A 17,909-nucleotide genomic window follows, 5' to 3' on the forward strand; every position below is an offset into this window, starting at 1 on the left:
AAAAATATTTTATAAAGCAGCAAACATCGTGTTTATACTATTTATTTTCTGTTGTTTTCACCTATCATATAAACAGTTTTCCACGTTTTAATATACTTTTCACAATTATAATTTTTAACAATCCCATAATATTCCATCATGTTGTTGTATCCTGATTAATTTTTGTTCTGCTAATGCTGGACCTGTTTTGGTTTTTTGTTGTATTGTGGTTTGATTTGTATTGGGTTGGGTTAATTTTTTTTGGAAAGGAGTTTTTTTGTTTTTGTGCGTGTGTTTTATTTGTTGTTTGTTCTCATAAAGTACACTGTAATGAATATATTCTACATGTCTTTTTTTTCTGATCAATTTTTTAAGTAAATTCCAAGGTTCAAAAGAGTTGACATAAAGTTTTCCAAGCAGTTATAACTTTTTACAGCACCAGCATCCAATGAGTATACTAATTTCACCCTGGCTAAAGGTTATATGAAGTTAAAAATGTTATTTTACATCTAGTGAAATTAAAATAACTATAAAACAGATTATAAGGGTAATTTATTTTCTTCTTAGCAAGAATGAACTTTTTTCTGTGTATTTATGTTCCTCTAACACTTCCCACCATGTGAATTTTTTGCCATTTAAGCACCTACATCTTAATGCTTTTCTTACAAGTTTGAGTCCATTTTTTAAAAACACACATCTGAATATACAATAGTTGCTCTCATTCTTCATTTAACCAACTTGCTAAATTAACCAAAGTTCTCCACTCCTTCTGTAAAACATATTTACTCCTACCCATAGCATCCTAATCTTCTGTTCTCTAGAATGCTCCACACTTCTGCTCCCAATAATTAAGCTGTTGGTTTCTAGAGCCCACTGTGTTTTGCCAAACCTGTTTATGACAGGTGAACTTGTTATTATAACTGTGATTTCATCAAATTACATGTAAAAGTTTAATTAAATCACCTACTTTATTTGGACTAAAGATGATTGTTACTTCTATGAACTAAATTAAACAATTTGGAAGCTTTTTTTTTTTTTTTTTAAGACACAGTCTCACTCTGTTGCCCAGCATGGAGTGCAGTGTCACCACAAGGGGTCACTGAAGCCTCAATCTCCCTGGGGCTCAAGCGATCCACCTACCTCAGCCTCCCAAAGTGCTGGGATTACAGGCATGAGCCACTGCACCCGGCCTCACTCTATTTTAAAGATTCTGCGGCAGATTTATTTTCCAAAGATAGCTACAACACTATCTTTCATCCAACAAGTCCTTCTAAGCCTCACCCATTCCCTCCATCAATAGGTACAACCTAATTCCTCTACCTTTGAATCTGGGAGGACTTGTGACTATCCTGGAACCAATAAATGTGACAAAAGTGACACTGCATGAATTGCAAAATTGGGTTATATTAATAAAAGGTGTTACCGCTTTCACCTTGCTCTCTGAAGCACTGGACCTATTGCCCTGAATCACAGACTCCAACTGGTTTGAGGCAACCATGTTGTGAGGAAACCCAAATCAGCCCACACAACATGAAGATGCTCTGGAATTACAAGAAGGAGCATGCCCAGCCAGCCGGCAAACAAGTGGTCCAGCCCCCTACACTTTTAGCTTCCGATGCTGTCTAACTGCAACCTCATGAGTGATCCTGAGCCAGAACTGCTCAGATGACATTTTCCCAGAATCCTTACCCAGGAAACCATAAAAGATAATGAAATGATTATTGTTTTAAGCCACTAAGTTTTTGAGTAATTTGTTCCACAGCAATAGATAACCAGACAGATACTATAAACAGAAACCTTGAACAATGAAATATGGTTATAGTTCATACAAGAAAGACAATGAGGAATTCTCATCAACCTCCCAACACTCAAAGTAAAGGCCTTGGTCTCACGTGGTGAATTAATGTACAGTTTAATAAATCTGGTGAATGTAATGTTTTCAGTCAAAATAAAATATCTACAATATATATCATAAGTTAAAGTTCCCTGCTTTAATTGTCGTTTTCGAATAACCATTCTCCACCTCTGATTAGGCTGGAGAAGAGGGCTATTTCACAGAACACAAAATTTTGCAATTTCAAGAGGCTCAGAAATTCCCCTGAGCCCATGGACCCCAGTTTTACCATATGATGGATAATAATTTTTTATATTTATTAATAATCATTTTCTTAAATACCCTACACTTCCAGATAGCTTTTATAATAAATATTTTGGTAAAACTAGAAGCTACACCATGAGAGGAATCACGCAGATGTCAACCTGCAAAGTCTACTCCTGCTCCACCAGTTGGTTAGCTGGTGACTGAAGACATGACTGGTGACTGTTCAGTGATTCCCCAGGTGCTGACTGCCAGGAGGCTTGGCTTGCTCTGGTTTCTGGAGACTCTCTCTTAGTGAAAAGGACTCCCATTTAGTAGTTCAGTGCATCAGATTTTTGACAACAAGGCATTTAAAAAGGTAACTTGTCTTGCTTGGCTTGGGTTTTCAACTATTTTTTTGTTTTGTTTTTGTATGTTGTTTTCAGACAGAGTATTTTACATATATTTTGCCTACTTTTTTTCAAGTCATGAATACTGGGAATTTGGACCGATCATCATTCTCAATATCCTGTAGACATGAAAAACCACAAGCCAGGAATATTGGGCCAGCACAACGTAGTGGCAGCAGTCACTATATATTTCATCCTATATTAGGAAGCCCTGTAATAACTTTTAAACCCTCTTGTAATAAATTTGCTTACTGTTAATAAGGTAGAACCATTTCTTTGCTCTGTGAGTGACATATATTCTGGGACTATGTTAAGGTCAAGACATACATCTGTGTCACCAAGTCCTCAAGAAGGAGACTATGGATTTTTTTTTACTAGAAATAAGAATTTAAAAGTCAGAGAAATAAATAATTATGCAGAACATGGTGGGGCATTGATCTAACTCCACAGCACCCTGCCATCTTCTGACAGTGGGTCTCTTTTCTTACATGTGAGCTTGTGACCCAGGCCCGTCAGTGTGCCCATCTCTCTGGCCACAATTATTAATTGAGAGACGAGAATGTGACCAAAGGCAGACTCGAGTCCTCCCTGGCACATTTCTACAAGAGTTATAAGGAAAGATGGCTTCTTATCCAGCACCCATCTGGAAGAATCTGAATCTGAAGCTGCCAAGAGCCATCTTGCCCAGAAAATGAAGTCCGAAGGAAGACTGAAACCAGAGATAAGCAGAGCCAAGAGCTAAAAAGATGGGCCCAAATGACATTACTCAAAGTCTTAGACCCAGCTGATATTTAAAACCAGCTGTATGTACCCAGGACTCCAAAGTTACATGAAAAAAATAGATTCACTTTTTTGCTTAAACTTAAGTTTGACTTTGGTTTCAGTCACCTACAACTAAAAAATCTGACCAGTGGAAAGTATAAATAGGGTTGTCTTTCAGGAGAGTGATGACAAACTCCGAAGCAAATTCTAGAGAAAGAAAAATCTCAAAACATTGGCTTAATGATTTTCTTTTTATATGTGAAGGATACCCAGTGGCCTCTGAGTAACAGGAAACCTAGAAATCTATTGGGTTTCTTACCTTGACTGCTGTAGACTGGGGTATGACTTTCAGCGGTTGGCCCTGTGCACTGGCACCTGGATCGTGGGGCCATATTGTCAGCAGTCCATCACTGCAGCCACTGGAAAGCAGCCTGCCATCCGGTGACCACTTCAGAGCACACACAGCTTGCTTGTGGCGAAGTGTTCCAACATGATGCTGGGCTACCCAAACATCGTGATGATAAACACGCCCCAGTCTTGACCCACTGCAAGTTTACATAACAAAAAAATTAAGCCCTGTTGCTACATAAACATTTGAAAACATGGAGGAAAGCATAGTTCAAAGTAAAACTTCTGAAAGACCCCTAGGACAGATTCAAAACACAGGTGGAGATTCCTTGGGTTAATAAGGATGGAGGGTTCTGCCTAGAGGATTCTTTTCACAAGTGAAATTGATTTGTCTGGCAGAGTTTGAAGTCTACATTTAAAAATATCCTTTGATAGATGTTTCTAATGACTTTAATCTGATGCAGGCAGCGATGGAAAAATAAGCTGAGAAGATTACCAGATTTTCCCAAATAGTAGTTTATATACGGGACCTAGGAAATATTAACACTTTTCTGCAACTTTGAATATTTCAGATTATCTCAACAAAATGGTTTCAGTATGTATTTATAGTAAAATGTTAGACATAGAAAAAGGAAATAAATTTCTAACAGGTAGATTCCTATTAACCTATAGATCCATTCTTAGTTTTGCTAAAGGTACTAATATGTAAAAGAAGTTTAAAACCAATTGAATGTCACAGCAAACTGCAATATGATTCCTAATCAGTGGATAATGTCTCCATTCATGCTCAGTGATGTGAATCTAAACAACTAAAGATCACATCACTTTTTCAAAGATAATGAACTCTTTCTGGATTAATTTAATTTTCTCTAAGGAGTAAGTAAATGATGTTCCACAATTATTTCAGACATTTCTTGAAGTCCAGTGTCACATTGTTTAAAACTATGCAATGCTGAACAGCATTGTGATTAACAGTATGGGCTCCGGAGCCAGACCAGCTGGGTTATTCCAACTCTGTCACTTACTAACCACGTGACTTCAGGCTAGTGTCTTAGTTTAATTTGAAAAAACAAAATTGAGGATAAGAGACCACCTTATCACGTTACTGCAGTGATTAAAATGAAATTACACACATAAAAAGTATAGCACAGTGCCTGGCACAGAGTATTCTGAAAATGTTAGCTGCTATTATTATAAGAAAGGATCTGTTCATTTTCCTCGTGGATAATAAAACTAAATTTTAACAATGCAGATTAGAAAAGGAGCTTGAGTACATAATTGACTGCAATAACTAAGTTGTTTTAAGTCCGGCCAAAAACACAAGATATTCAAGTCTCAAGTTTACATCAAATCACTTACATACATTTTAAAAGTCTTTGGGATGGCCAGGCACAGTGGCTCATGCCTGTAATCCCAGCACTTTGGCAGGCCGAGGCGGGCGGGTCACAAGGTCAGGAGTTCAAGACAATCCTGGCCACCATAGTGAAACCCCATCTCTACTAAAAATACAAAAATTACCCAGGCATGGTGGTGGGCGCCTGTAGTCCCAGCTACTCGGGAGGCGGAGGTTGCAGTGAGCTGAGATCACGCCACTGAACTCCAGCCTAGGTGACAGAGCAAGATTCCATCTCAAAAAAAATAAAAGTCTTTGGGATTTATCTAACTTAAGTCTACCTTAATCTTAAGAACTACAATATGAAAATGAATGGCTATGATTAAAAGCAATATATATTTAGACCAGTTATGTAGGCTTATAGGAAAAAGTCCCTAATTTTTCTGGTTAAAAAGAAGCAGTTAAACTAAATCACTAGTTCTCAAAGGGATGTATCATCAGCATCACTTGGGAAATGAGAAATGCCAATTATCAGCCCCTCAAGACCTAATGAATCTGAAGTCCCTCAAGTGAAGCCAGCAATCTGCATTTTGAGGAGCCCTCCAGGTGATTCTGATGCATGTTCAAGTTTGAGAACTACTGAACAGGATAATCTATGAAGTTCCTTCCGCTCTAATTTCTGTGGGTCTATGAATTGGAAATGTGTCCCAGAGAGCTTAACATATTCCATAGTATAGATACTGATAGCAATAAATACTTGATTTCAGCAAAATATCCCTTTAGTACCTATTACTTAGCACAGAGAAACCTTTTGCTTGAAGGGAGTTTCACATTTTATCTGAACAATTTAGTGAATCCCATGCAGAAGGCACACATGGTACATGTGGCCACCAAGACACTTACATGACCAGCAGATCTGAATACCTGAGAGGGTGGGATCATACCTGTCCATACCATAGTCCAATGGCCTATTTTGTTTTATTTTTGATTGGTTTAGGTTTTGAATATTACAACTGTTTACTCAGGCCCCATAATCAATTGTTAATACAAACATAACTGTCTCCAATAAGACGCTTCTTACCTGCTGAAGATGAAGTTATTCCAGCTCAGAGCGCCAACTACTGACAAATGACCAAGCATATTTCTCAGCCGCTTTTTAGTTACCACATCCCATAACTGAAAAAATGAACAAGGAGAGTTATGTAGCATTGGAGTTTTCACAGCCCACTGTCTTCTCAAAGGCCTGAGAGCCAATTACTGCTGATATTGTTAGTTTTTGTACTAAGTGAAAACCCAGCACCTCTAGCCAGCAGTTCTCAATTCTGACTGTGTATTAGGATCAGCTGGGGAGTCTGTAACACTATGGATGCTGATTTAGTTGGTAGAATAGAGCCTGGGGATATTTGGCAGTTGTTTTAAAGCTCCCCAGGTGAATTCAATGTGCAGCCAAAGGTTGAGAATTATTACCACATTTCTAGCTCCTAAATTGTGAGAATTCCAAATCTGGAAATCTACCCACAGTTACCAACAAATGTATTAATAAGATGTGGGTACCCGGACACTTTCTAGAATCAGTAATTCCACTTACTGCTAAGACACTCCCTTCCTGCCAGCTACAGATAATATTCTGATCCACATGGGGAATGACAACTTTGGTGTAAGAAGAAATCATGACATAGACTTCACAGCATTCATTATCATTGCAGAGATGAGAAAGCAGTGAGAGAGCCATCTGTGGCCCTCCTAAGTCATTTGCACATGAGTGATATTGTTTATTCTATTGGTAATAAACAATAATAATGATACATGAGAAATCAGATAGATTGATGGAAATTTGATAAATCCCCATCTCAAGGAGCCTATCAGAAAAAAAAATTCACTCATTTTCTATAACTGTACTCCTAATCACGGCTTCAGGTGAAAGGGAGAACTGAAAGTATCTTCCTGTCTCCAAAGCTCCAAAACTGGAGATTCTACAAGCCCAACTTTAGTTTCAGAGAAAATGTATTTTTAAATATGACAGAAAGATTGTGGTGGAAACTAACCAGAGTATCCTTACGTTTTCATTAAAAAACCATTCAGTAAAAAAAAAAAAAAAGCAGAATGTCATCTCCTTTTATTCCTGATACTTCAAGAGCCACACCTAGTTTCTCTATTTTACATTAACTTGTTATTAAAAGTCAATTATAGTGTAATAATACACAGAGAACATGATGAGAAAAAAAAACTGGCTAGTACTTGCACTTCTCCCTCGCTGGTGCCAACTGCCAGGCAAGTTCCCTCTTTCATCCAGGACACAGAAGAGATATAGTTACAAGTGAGACTTAAGTCTATGTTTTCAATCCCATTGTGGTTCTCCCCATTCCAGATGTATACAGCAGAGCCCAGGGCTATGACAACAAGATTCTGAAAACTCCAGTCTAGGATATTCAGATCTATAAGAAAAGCACTTCAAATTAGTATAATTATACAGCTAAATGAAAACCTGTTCAAATAAACAACTTTATAGGTAGGGGGAAAAGACTAATACCATCCCCATGGTTAGCTGGAAAATGGAAACATGGAACTAAGAGAATCCTTAAAAGTTCAAAAATGAAAAGTGGAATAGAATCTGGTGTCAACACTAACAGTCTAATAAGCAATAATGCTTATTATTTACACTGAAATATACTTATTTAGAGCGATTTAAAGAACTGGGCAGATTCATCTACCATTGTTAGTACATGTAGACTTTGTTTAACAGATCAGTAAAAATTAAAAGCATATAATTCTTATGGAGACACTCTTGGACCTAGGATATCTATATGGGAGATGCCACCATCATTTCTAACCAAAAACACCACCCAGATAGAAGAGGTAGTGGTTCATGTTTGATACCTACACGTTCTCAACAGTATTCTACAGCTTATACTAATAAGAAACCTCTGACTGCTAAGAGAAAACATATTTGTATGACCATTTATTAAAATATACCCTATCTTATTTCTCATCAGTCAGAAACTCCTGACTGACACGTATCAGTATAAAACTAAGTAGCACACCAGTTCCCCTACAGTAGTTTAAACCTACAATACATTCCCTCCCCATGATAAATATAAACTCTGAATGAAATATAAAAAACAAACACCTGGAGACCCTGGAAAGTAAGGAAAAGCAGTAAACTAAGTAAGGAAGTCAAAATTTGGAGAAGCAACCTGGCGGGGGGTAAGTTTCCCACTTTTCTTCTTTCACACCTTTGCCCTGAGGACAGGCCCCAGTCATGGAGTGCCAGCGAAGACTCTGACAAAAAGGCCACCATCTTTCTGGTCAGAGAAACCATGGAAAAGAGCCTGAGGCATAGAACTGATACCAGTATGAGGGGAAAGTCCTAGACATGGGACAGCCAAAAGAAAGAGATCCTCTGAGTGTGAGTATATTAATTCACACACATCTCAGCCTTACCCCTAAATCATCTACATGCAGAAGAGACTCAAATCAGCTTAGCAAAGGCTTTAAGAAATGAACTGAGATTTGAAACATCCATACAGGTCTCAGCCTAGGCTCTGATCCACATGTATGAGATACAGACCCAAACCAGCATGGTCAAAGTTTAAGAAACTGATCTAAGATTTGAAACACCACCCACAAATGGCAAGACAAAACTTAAAATGTGAACCTAACTAGAACAAAACATCAACCAGAACAAAACATCAACATTCTCCACAGGACCCAGTGACTATGACATAACATCTACAATATCCAGACACAATTCAAAATTACTGGATAAATGTAAAGGCAAAACATAACCAATAGATGAAAACTCCAAGGTGACCTAGGTATAGAAATTACCAAACAAAGACTTTAAAGCAGCCATTATATTCTCCATGAAGTGAAGAAAAACACACATGAAATGAATGAAAATTCATATGAAACTTTATATGAAGCTTTAACAGATAAACAGAAAAATCAAAAGTATTTTCTAAGTAAAGAAAATAGAAACCATAAAGCAAAGCTCTAAAATGGAAATCAAATATACAAAAACCATAAAATACAAACTTTAAAATGGAAAAATATAATATCTGAAAAATTCCTTGGATACACTGAATAGCAGGATAGAGGTGATAGAGGAAAGAGTAAACTTGAATATAGATAATAGAAATTATTCAATCTAAAGAATGTGGAGAAAAAATTTGTTAAAGAATGAAGCCTCAGCGAATTGTGGAATAATATCCAAAAATCTAACATATGTGTAAGTAGAGTCAGGTCTTAGAAGCAGGATAACAAGATGACCATGGGGTTCTCACCAGATACCATGGAGGCCACAGTCAATGGAACAACATCTTTTAAATGCTGGGGGTACGGGGTAGTGGTGGATCTTTCCACCCAGAATTCTATATCCAGCAAAAATCTCATCAACTGGAAGATGGAAAATCTAACAGAAGTCTGTGCCAACAGACCTGATCTGCAAGAACTGCTAAAGGAAGCTCTTCAGGCTAAAGGGACATTATATGAAAGAGAAACTTGGATCTTCAGAAATGAAGGAGAACACTGAAATTGGTAAATATTTGGGTAAACATAGGAGCTATTTTTTCCTCTTAAGCTATTTAAATACTTTTTAAATTTTAAAACGTTTACAATTGAATGGTTTTCAGTGTATGTAAATATAAAACGCACGACAGGCCAGACACAATGTCTCACACCTGTAATCCCAGCACTTTGGGAAGCCAAGGTGGGAGAATCACTTGAGCCCAAGGAGTTCAAGACCAGCCTGGGGAGTAAAGTAAGACCCCATCTCTACAAAAAATCAAAAAATTACCTGGGCATGGTGGTATGTGCCTGTGGGCCCAGCTACTTGGGAGGCTAAGGCAGGAGGATCACTTGAGCCCAGGAGGTAGAGGCTACAGTAAGCCTCTACAGCCTCCAGCCTGAACCACTGCACTCCAGCCTGGGTGACAGAGTGAAACCCTCCCTCAAAAAACAATAACAAAAAAACAAATACATGACAACTACAGTAACCTAAAAAGCAGTGGGGAGTTTGAGAGACCTATGTGATTGCAAGATGTTTATATATTGTGTGAAGTGTACAATAGTAACTCTACATAGACTAAGAAAGTTAAAATTACATTGTAATCCCTAGAACAATGACAACAAAACACAATACAAAGAGATACAGCCAAAAAGCTAAGATCAATTAAAATAGAACAGAAGTAAAAAAAAGAAAAGATGTCCAAGGAATAGGCCTTGGGTACTCCAACATTTAGAGGTCAGGGAAATGGAAGAGAAACACAAATCAACAAAAAAGGATGAGAAAGAGTGAACAAAAAGACACTCTTGGACAAAACCCAAAAGAGTGGGATATCAAGAAGGAGGGATTGATCAGCTGTCTCAAATATAGTTGTTAGGGTTCAGTATGAAGTCTAAGAAGTAACTGTTGGATTTAACAATGAGGAGTTCTTTGGTAATGTTTGGAAGAGTAGTTTCAATTGAATGATGAGACTTAAAACTTGATTAGAGTGGATTTGAGACAATATGGGGAGAGAAATAGAAAATTATAAGTATAAAGATCTTTTTAAAGTTTTACTGTCAAAAGGAGGAAAGAAAGAGGGCTGTGCGTCTGGGTATGGTGGCTCATGCCTGTAATGCCAGCACTTTGGGAGGCCAAGGCAGGCGGATCACTTGAGGTCAGAAGTTCGAGACTAGCCTGGCCAATATGTGAAACCCCGTCTCTACTAAAAATACAAAAATTAGCCAGGCATGGTGCACATGCCTGTAGCTACACGCACAGCTACTCAAGAGGCTGAGGCACGAGAATCGCTTAAATCCAGGAGGCGGAGGCTGCAGTGAGCCACTGCACTCCAGCCTGGGTGACAAAGCAAGACTCTGTTTCAAAAAAAAAGAAAGAAAGAAAAAGGGCTGTGGCTTAAAGGAAAAATGGGAACAAACATTGTTTCTTTTTAATATGAGTATAATGGTTTTTTAACATTTTTTGAAAATGCATCCTTCTTAGTTGGTCATGACAATACATTCTCTTGGAGAAGGAGCCGAAGGAATAGGGAGATAGAGAACTGTTTCCCTTCAGGGATTTTGCTTTTTCCAGCTCATGCCTCTTTGTAGATATTCCATGGAGCCCAGGCCCCTTCCCTCTGCTCCTCTCTCCCTCATCTAGGGAGCTTACACTGGTTCCTGGATTCAATCATAATCATCTGACCTACAGGCTAGTCCATCCTCTTTCAACTACCAGCATTCATTTCAAATAACCTGCCAAACTTCTTCTATGTCTGATTGTCTCCTTTAAAATAATATTCAAGCATAGTCTTTCCTCTCCAAATCACCTCCTCTGCCAATCTGTCTTCTCAGTGACACCACTCTTCTCCTGCTTCAAAAACTTTGAATAATCATGAATTCATTTCTCATCCCATTTCTTTTCTTCATGGAGGAAAAATAAGCCTTTACTCTTTGGCAGCTCTTTCCTACTAAGTGCATTCTGCATACTCTGCCATGAATTTTCCTTTGATGTTTCTCTTAGTCAACAACTCCCAAAACAAATCTAAATTTCTGAATTTGAATTTTTCTCCATAATCGTACCCACCTATTCACCAGTCCCCAATGTATCTTCTTCATTGCCATTAAATATCTTAATTACCAATATCCTGCCTTCTTCATGCTGTTAACAATACCAAAAATGGTCCTTCTCCTCTATACCTTTCCAAGTTCTAACGATCTTTCAAGACCCAGCTTATGTATAAATATCTCCACAACATCTTTCTGGACAACACCGAAGCTCACTAAGCTCCTTCTAGTCTTTATAGCTCCTTATATCCCATGATTTATTATTTATAATCTACCTTGGCATATGGTATCAGTTCCGTGTCAGTTAGTCCTGTCCTCCAAACTAGATTACAAGCTGGGCACATAAAAAGTAGACCCAATGCAGTTGTTTGACTGATTCGATTTACCCATATTTAAAATACATACATAAGAATAGACCATCATTAGTACAATTCTTTCTAATACAGTAACATAAAATGTATATTTCCCACACCATGTCAACATTAACAATACCCATCCCTGAATATGAAAGTTGCACAAGGAAAAGCCAAGTATATTAGCCATATCTGGATGTTACACTATTTGGATATGAGGCATGAAGGCCATCTGGTTTAATCAAATTTCACGTTTATACCACAGCACAGGATGCATTTTGTCATTTCAACTTTTAATTCCCAATCTAAATGATAACTTACAGTAGTCATTTCGAAGACCAGTAAGATGAATCTTCACCTCTGGTTGGAGTATGGAATCATTTATATCACCGGACCTTTTAAGATGGAAGGATTCATCTCTGACTCCATCTTTGCAGCCTACAAGAAACAAACACTTCTACACAGCTCTAAGATCCTGAAAATATAATATTTATTCTTGTGGGTATTAAGAAATAACATTAAGTGGAAAAGCTTAATTAAGTGGAAAATAAGTAGTCATCATGATAAAACTACAGTACAAAGAGCCGGGGAAGGAAGGAAATGAAGAGCACTTCAGTATTAATTTAAACAAGAAGATTAAAATTTTTTTCAATGACACTTTCTACTAAAAAGCACATGCATACAGACCTGAATGTAGAAGATAGATCTTGTGAGGAGTACACAGAGATACTACATCGTGCTTTGAATATTTATTCTGTTATTTGGGATTTTAAAACCAAAGTGAATTTTGCTTTTCCACACCAAGACTTACCTGGTACACCTATGCCCTACTCTGAGACTTCATCAATAAATATTTATTGATTTGTTGATTTTAGCTCTTTCTCTCAATATTTCAGTATCGGAGCACACAGACTTACTACTTTTGGTTAATTTTACCCATGACTATCTAAGGTCAGTATTCTATCTTTTGTTCAGTTCTCATCAAAAGACCATACTAAGTTCAAACCACAGGCCGCTGTCTTTTCATCTCCAACCACTCAGCTTGTGATCAAACTGAGAATGATAAAATCAAAAGAAACCAAGACCACCCAGGTGACTTGTGGTGTCTATGACCAGATGGCTTCTGATAAAAGCATGAGAGCTTCACAATGCTACACCAAGAAACCAAATTGTTACTCATAAATTCCTGCTTCCGTGTTAGCTATGAAAACCTGTAGTTGAGGGCAAAACTGCAAGATTACTAAAAATACTTAGGCTTGCTGATAAAGTGTCAATAAGGTTAAAAAAAATCAATACCCAAAGAATGAACAAAAAAACTCCTGGGGTTGGGCACGGTGGCTCACGCCTGTAATCTCAGCACTTTAGGAGATGAGGCAGGCAGATTGCCTGAGCCCAGGAGTTTGAGACCCACCTGGGCAACACGGCAAAACCCTGTCTCTACAAAAAAATACAGAAATTAGCCAGGCATGCTGGTACATGCCTGTAGTCCCAGCCACTTGGGTGGCTTAGGTGGGAGGATCACTTGAGCCAGGAGGTCAGTGCTACCATGGCTGCACCACTCCACATCAGCCTGGATGACAGAGTGAGGTTCTGCGTCTAAAAAAAATAAAAAATAAGACATGAAGAAACCTTAAATGCATATTACTAAGTGAAAGAAGACAATCTGAAAAAACTAAATATTGTATGATTCCAACTATATGACATTCTGGAAAAGGAAAAACTATAGATACAGTAAAAAGGTTTCTATGGGAAGGGGAGAGACAGATGAATAGACAAAGCAGTGAGCATTTTTAGGGAAATGAAACTATTCTGTATACTATAATAGTGATACATGTCATTATACATTGGTCAAACCCATAGAATACATAACATCAAGAATGAACTCTAATGTAAACTATGGACTTTGGGTGACAATGATGTGTCAATGTAGGTTCATTGATTGTAACAAATGTACCCCTCTGGTGGGAGACGTTGATAACAAAGGAGGCTGTGCATGTGTGGTGACAAGGGATATAAGGGAACCTGCACCTTCTGCCTAACTTTGCTGTGAACCTAAAACAAATCTAAATAATAAAGTGTATGTGTATGTGTGTGTGTGTGTCTATATAGAATAGAGAGAGAGAAAGAAAGAGAGAGAGAGGGAGAGAGAGAGAGAGAGACTCCTAAAATATCAGAATAATATAGGTACATTATCTCTGGCTTCATAGAACATATATTTTTTATTCTAAACCAAATACTCAGCACCTTACAGAAACAAAAACTTGTTGCTGTTTAGGACAAAAGAAGATGAGAGAGCTGAGGAAAGACATGTCCCCACATATTTTATTTTGCTTTTAAGAAAATATCATTCTAAGGAAAAGACAAAGTTCACACTCTCATCCCAACCACATATTCCCAAACCCCCAAAAGAACATTTAGAAGACCTGAAATTCTGTGCCTATTTTTATGCATCTAACTCAATTTTTTTCCCCTTTTTACTGCTGGGAAACAGACGCTTGAGGAATAAACATGCACAAAGTTCTAGATAGAAGCTTCTCCAATCTACAGCCCACAGGGCACATGCAGCCCAGGAGGGCTTTGAATGCAGCCCAACACAAATTTGTAAACTTTGTAAAAACACTATGAGATTTTTTTGTGATTTTTTTTTTTTTTTTTTAGCTCATCAGCTATCTTTAGTATTAGTGTATTCTACATGTGGCCCAAGACAATCCTTCTTCCAATGTGGCCCAGGGAAGCCAAAAGATTGGACACCCCTGTATTTAGAAGTTGAAAGTGTGTATCTATGTGTTATCTACATAATTTTTAAAAGAAAATTTCCAAAAAAAAAATTTTTTTTTTTTTTGAGACAGAGTCTCACTCTGTCACCCAAGTTAGAGAGCAGTGGCACGGTCTCTGCTCACTGCAACCTCCACCTCCCGGGTTCAAGCAATTCTCCTGCCTCAGCCTCCCGAGTAGCTGGGACTACAGGCACCCGCCACCACACCCGGCTAATTTTTGTGTGTATTTTTAGTAGAGACAGGGTTTCACTATGTTGGCCAGGCTGGTCTTGAACTCCTGACCTCGTGATCCACCTGCCTCAGCCTCCCAAAGTGCTGGGATTATAGGTGTGAACCACCGTGCCCAGCCCCAAAAAATATTTTTAATAAAAAATTGGGACACGACAGGTGCAGTGGTTCACACCTGTAATCCCAGCACTTTGGGAGGCCAAGGTGGGTGGATCATTTGTGGCCAGAGTTCAAGACCGGCCTGGGCAACATGGTGAAACCCTGTCTCTACTAAAAGTAGAAAAATTGGCCAGGTGTGGTAGCACAGGCCTGTAATCCCCACTATTCAGGAAGCTGAGGCAGGAGAATTGCTTCAACCTGGGAGGTGGAGGTTGCCAAGATCACACTACTGCACTCCAGCCTGGATGATAGAGCAAGACTTCATCTCAAAAAAAAAAAAAAAAATTAGGACAAGCCATAAAAACAGAAGTCTACTTTAGCATTGAGGATTTCTGTCTCCTTGTTCACATTTATATTTGAGACCTTGCCAAAGCACCCCGTGGATATGCTTACCAGAACTTATTCCAGAGGGAAATGTAGCAGGCAAGTTTCCTCGGCATTTATGAAATGAACCACACTAGTTCTCTCAAGAGGATTCTCACACAGAATTCTGGCTCCCAAACAATTATTTTCCAGCCATGACAATAATCTCATGAATAACACAAAAATGTCCATGCATGGAATGAAAACACATGGCGCTCAGGGTCAAAAGACTTTGGGAGGCCAAGCATGGTGGCTCACGCCTATAATCTCAGCATTTTGGAAGGCTGAGGCAGGTGGAGCATCTGAGGTCAGGAGTTGGAGACCAGTCTGGCCAACATGGTGAAACCCCTTCTCTATTAAAAATACAAAAATTAGCTGGGCATGGTGGTGTGTGCCTGTAATCCCAAGCTGAGACAGGAGAATCGCTTGAACCCGGGGGACAGAGGTTGCAGTGAACTGAGATCGCGCCACTGCACTCCAGCTTGGGCAACAGAGCGAGACTCTGTCTCAAAAAAAAAAAAAAAGAAAGAAAGAAAGCACTGAGAGCTCCAAATGTAGCATGGAACAGGACCTTCTAGAAATTGCCACAGGCAATTATCTCCCCACTGCATGGCTACAGAGCTTCCCTGATACACTCACAACACCACTATCCAAAGTTTCCTACCAGCTTTGGGCAAAGAGGTACACCTGAAAGTTTACAGGGGCTGCCTGCTGTAAGGTTTCAGAGTCATTAGATATGGTCAAGGCATAAATAATTGCTTTATATACACAGCACCTGGATAACATTTGTCCCCGTGATCCACTGATGAGCAATTACTTGGCTTATGTGGGATCTGTTTCATGGTTTAAGTTCCCTTAAAAGAATCAACAACAGAGCCTTGCATGGAATATTCAGAGGGCCTCTCAATTAGTCTTTGCCACCAACATCCTCCTGTTCAAATCGTTTCTTCATGCTGCCACTAAAGTGATCTATGGGAAGGGGAGAGACATAGGTCAGTCAAGTCAAGTTGGAGGAATGGCCATGTAAGTTTATTTCCTCTGCCTCCTATTTTCAACCTAAGTACAGCAAATGACTTTTTTAAGGGGTGAAGACACAAGAACAAACACTGTGGGAGTGAATATAGCAGTGGGCAAGAGAGCACAATAATTTTCTAGACAGTGGATAAAGGATTAATAACTGACCAAGAAGAGCATAAGAAAATACCCCCGTCAAGTGCCTGCAAAGGGAGACAGTGAAGAGAAACAAGCTGATTTGCCTTGCAAAATCCCACAAGGGCTCCGAGGCACAGAGAAGACTGAGAGGTGGGTTAGTTAAAAGACTGTCAAGTTCCCAACATACACACACACCCTGCCCAACCAAGTAAATACATACACACATATATGCATATACCAGAAGAAACCAGATGTTTATTCTCTGGATAAATAAAAATGACAATTTTTTAATTCAATAGCACCAGGCACCATGGAGATGTATGAAACAAAAAAATAGATTTTGAGTTTAAAAAAAAAAAAAAAAAAAAGACAGAGCTCACTCTATCGCCCAGGCTGGAGTGCAGTGGCGTGATTTCGGCTCACTACAACCTCCGCCTCCCAGGTTCAAGTGATTCTCCTGCCTCAATCTCCCAAGTAGCTGGGATTACAGGCGTTAGCCACTATGCTCAGCTAATTTTTGTGTTTTTAGTAGAGATGGGGTCTCACCATGTTGGCCCGGCTGGTCTCGAACTCCTGGTTTCAAGTGATCCACCGCCTCGGCCTCCCAAAGTGCTAGGATTGCAGGCTTGACCCACCGTGCCTATACTAAAATCTTTATACTGAATTTACCCTGGTACTCTTTAACCTAGGAAAGGAGAACTAAGCTCTTTACCCTAGTACTATTTTTAAAACAGCACACCTTTCAGGAAAGTTTTCACTCTGAAAGAGAGAAGCCAAAGTAAATGGGGGGTTGGAGGGAGAGAAAACCAAAGCAAAGGAAAACAACACAGAGAGCACAGAAGTACTTCCAAAAATCTATAAAATAATATTGTCAGAGATATAGGAGAAGATAGTATATCCATGAAGCATGAACAGGATGCTGTAAAAAAAAAAAAAAAAGGAACAGAGTACAGAAATTGCTTTTAAAAAATTAAAAGCAGGATATCCAAAATAAAAAGTTTCATAGTGAGGTTGGTGAACAGAGTTGAGGAAATCACCCAAAAGGTTAAAAAATAAAAAAGTGAGATGAAAAATAGAAGATAAAAGGTAAGAGAATTGGAGAGTCAATCCAGGATATTTCATAAAGAAGGAAAAAATAAACGACAATGAAAAAAATTATTAAAAAATAATTCAAGCAACTTTCCAAAAACTATAGGATATGGATCTCCAAGAATGAAAATATCCACCAATGGGCTTTTGATTTACAATGAGTTTTTTTTCTAATGCCAAGCTTTATCATCATGAAATCTTAGAACACTGGTGATAAAAGACTTTTCTAAGAGCATCAAGAGAGAAAAAGCAAAGTTCAAGTCAAATTAACACATGACTTCTCAACAGCAACAGTGGATACTAGAAAACCATAAAGCAATATTGTCAAAA

General features: G+C 38.5%; 1 protein-coding gene across 7 annotated transcripts in view; it reads right to left on the reverse strand.

The window, feature by feature from the left end:
• Positions 1-17,909, reverse strand: part of CDC20B (cell division cycle 20B) — a 94,158-nt gene that overhangs the window by 38,724 nt on the left and 37,525 nt on the right. For all 7 annotated transcript variants that reach the window (XR_010139956.1, XR_010139955.1, XM_063724103.1 and 4 more), the window contains 4 exons: positions 12,133-12,249; positions 7,148-7,344; positions 5,991-6,085; positions 3,548-3,773 (listed from right to left, as the gene is read on the reverse strand). Coding sequence is in view for 5 of the 7 variants with exons in the window: in XM_063724103.1 (XP_063580173.1) it covers positions 3,548-3,773; positions 5,991-6,085; positions 7,148-7,344; positions 12,133-12,249 (635 nt within the window). In the remaining 2 variants the exon portion in view is untranslated. The remainder of the gene's footprint in view (positions 1-3,547; positions 3,774-5,990; positions 6,086-7,147; positions 7,345-12,132; positions 12,250-17,909) is intronic.

The sequence above is a fragment of the Pongo abelii genome, chromosome 4, assembly GCF_028885655.2.
Source record: "Pongo abelii isolate AG06213 chromosome 4, NHGRI_mPonAbe1-v2.0_pri, whole genome shotgun sequence".
NCBI classification, from domain to species: Eukaryota; Metazoa; Chordata; class Mammalia; order Primates; family Hominidae; genus Pongo; species Pongo abelii.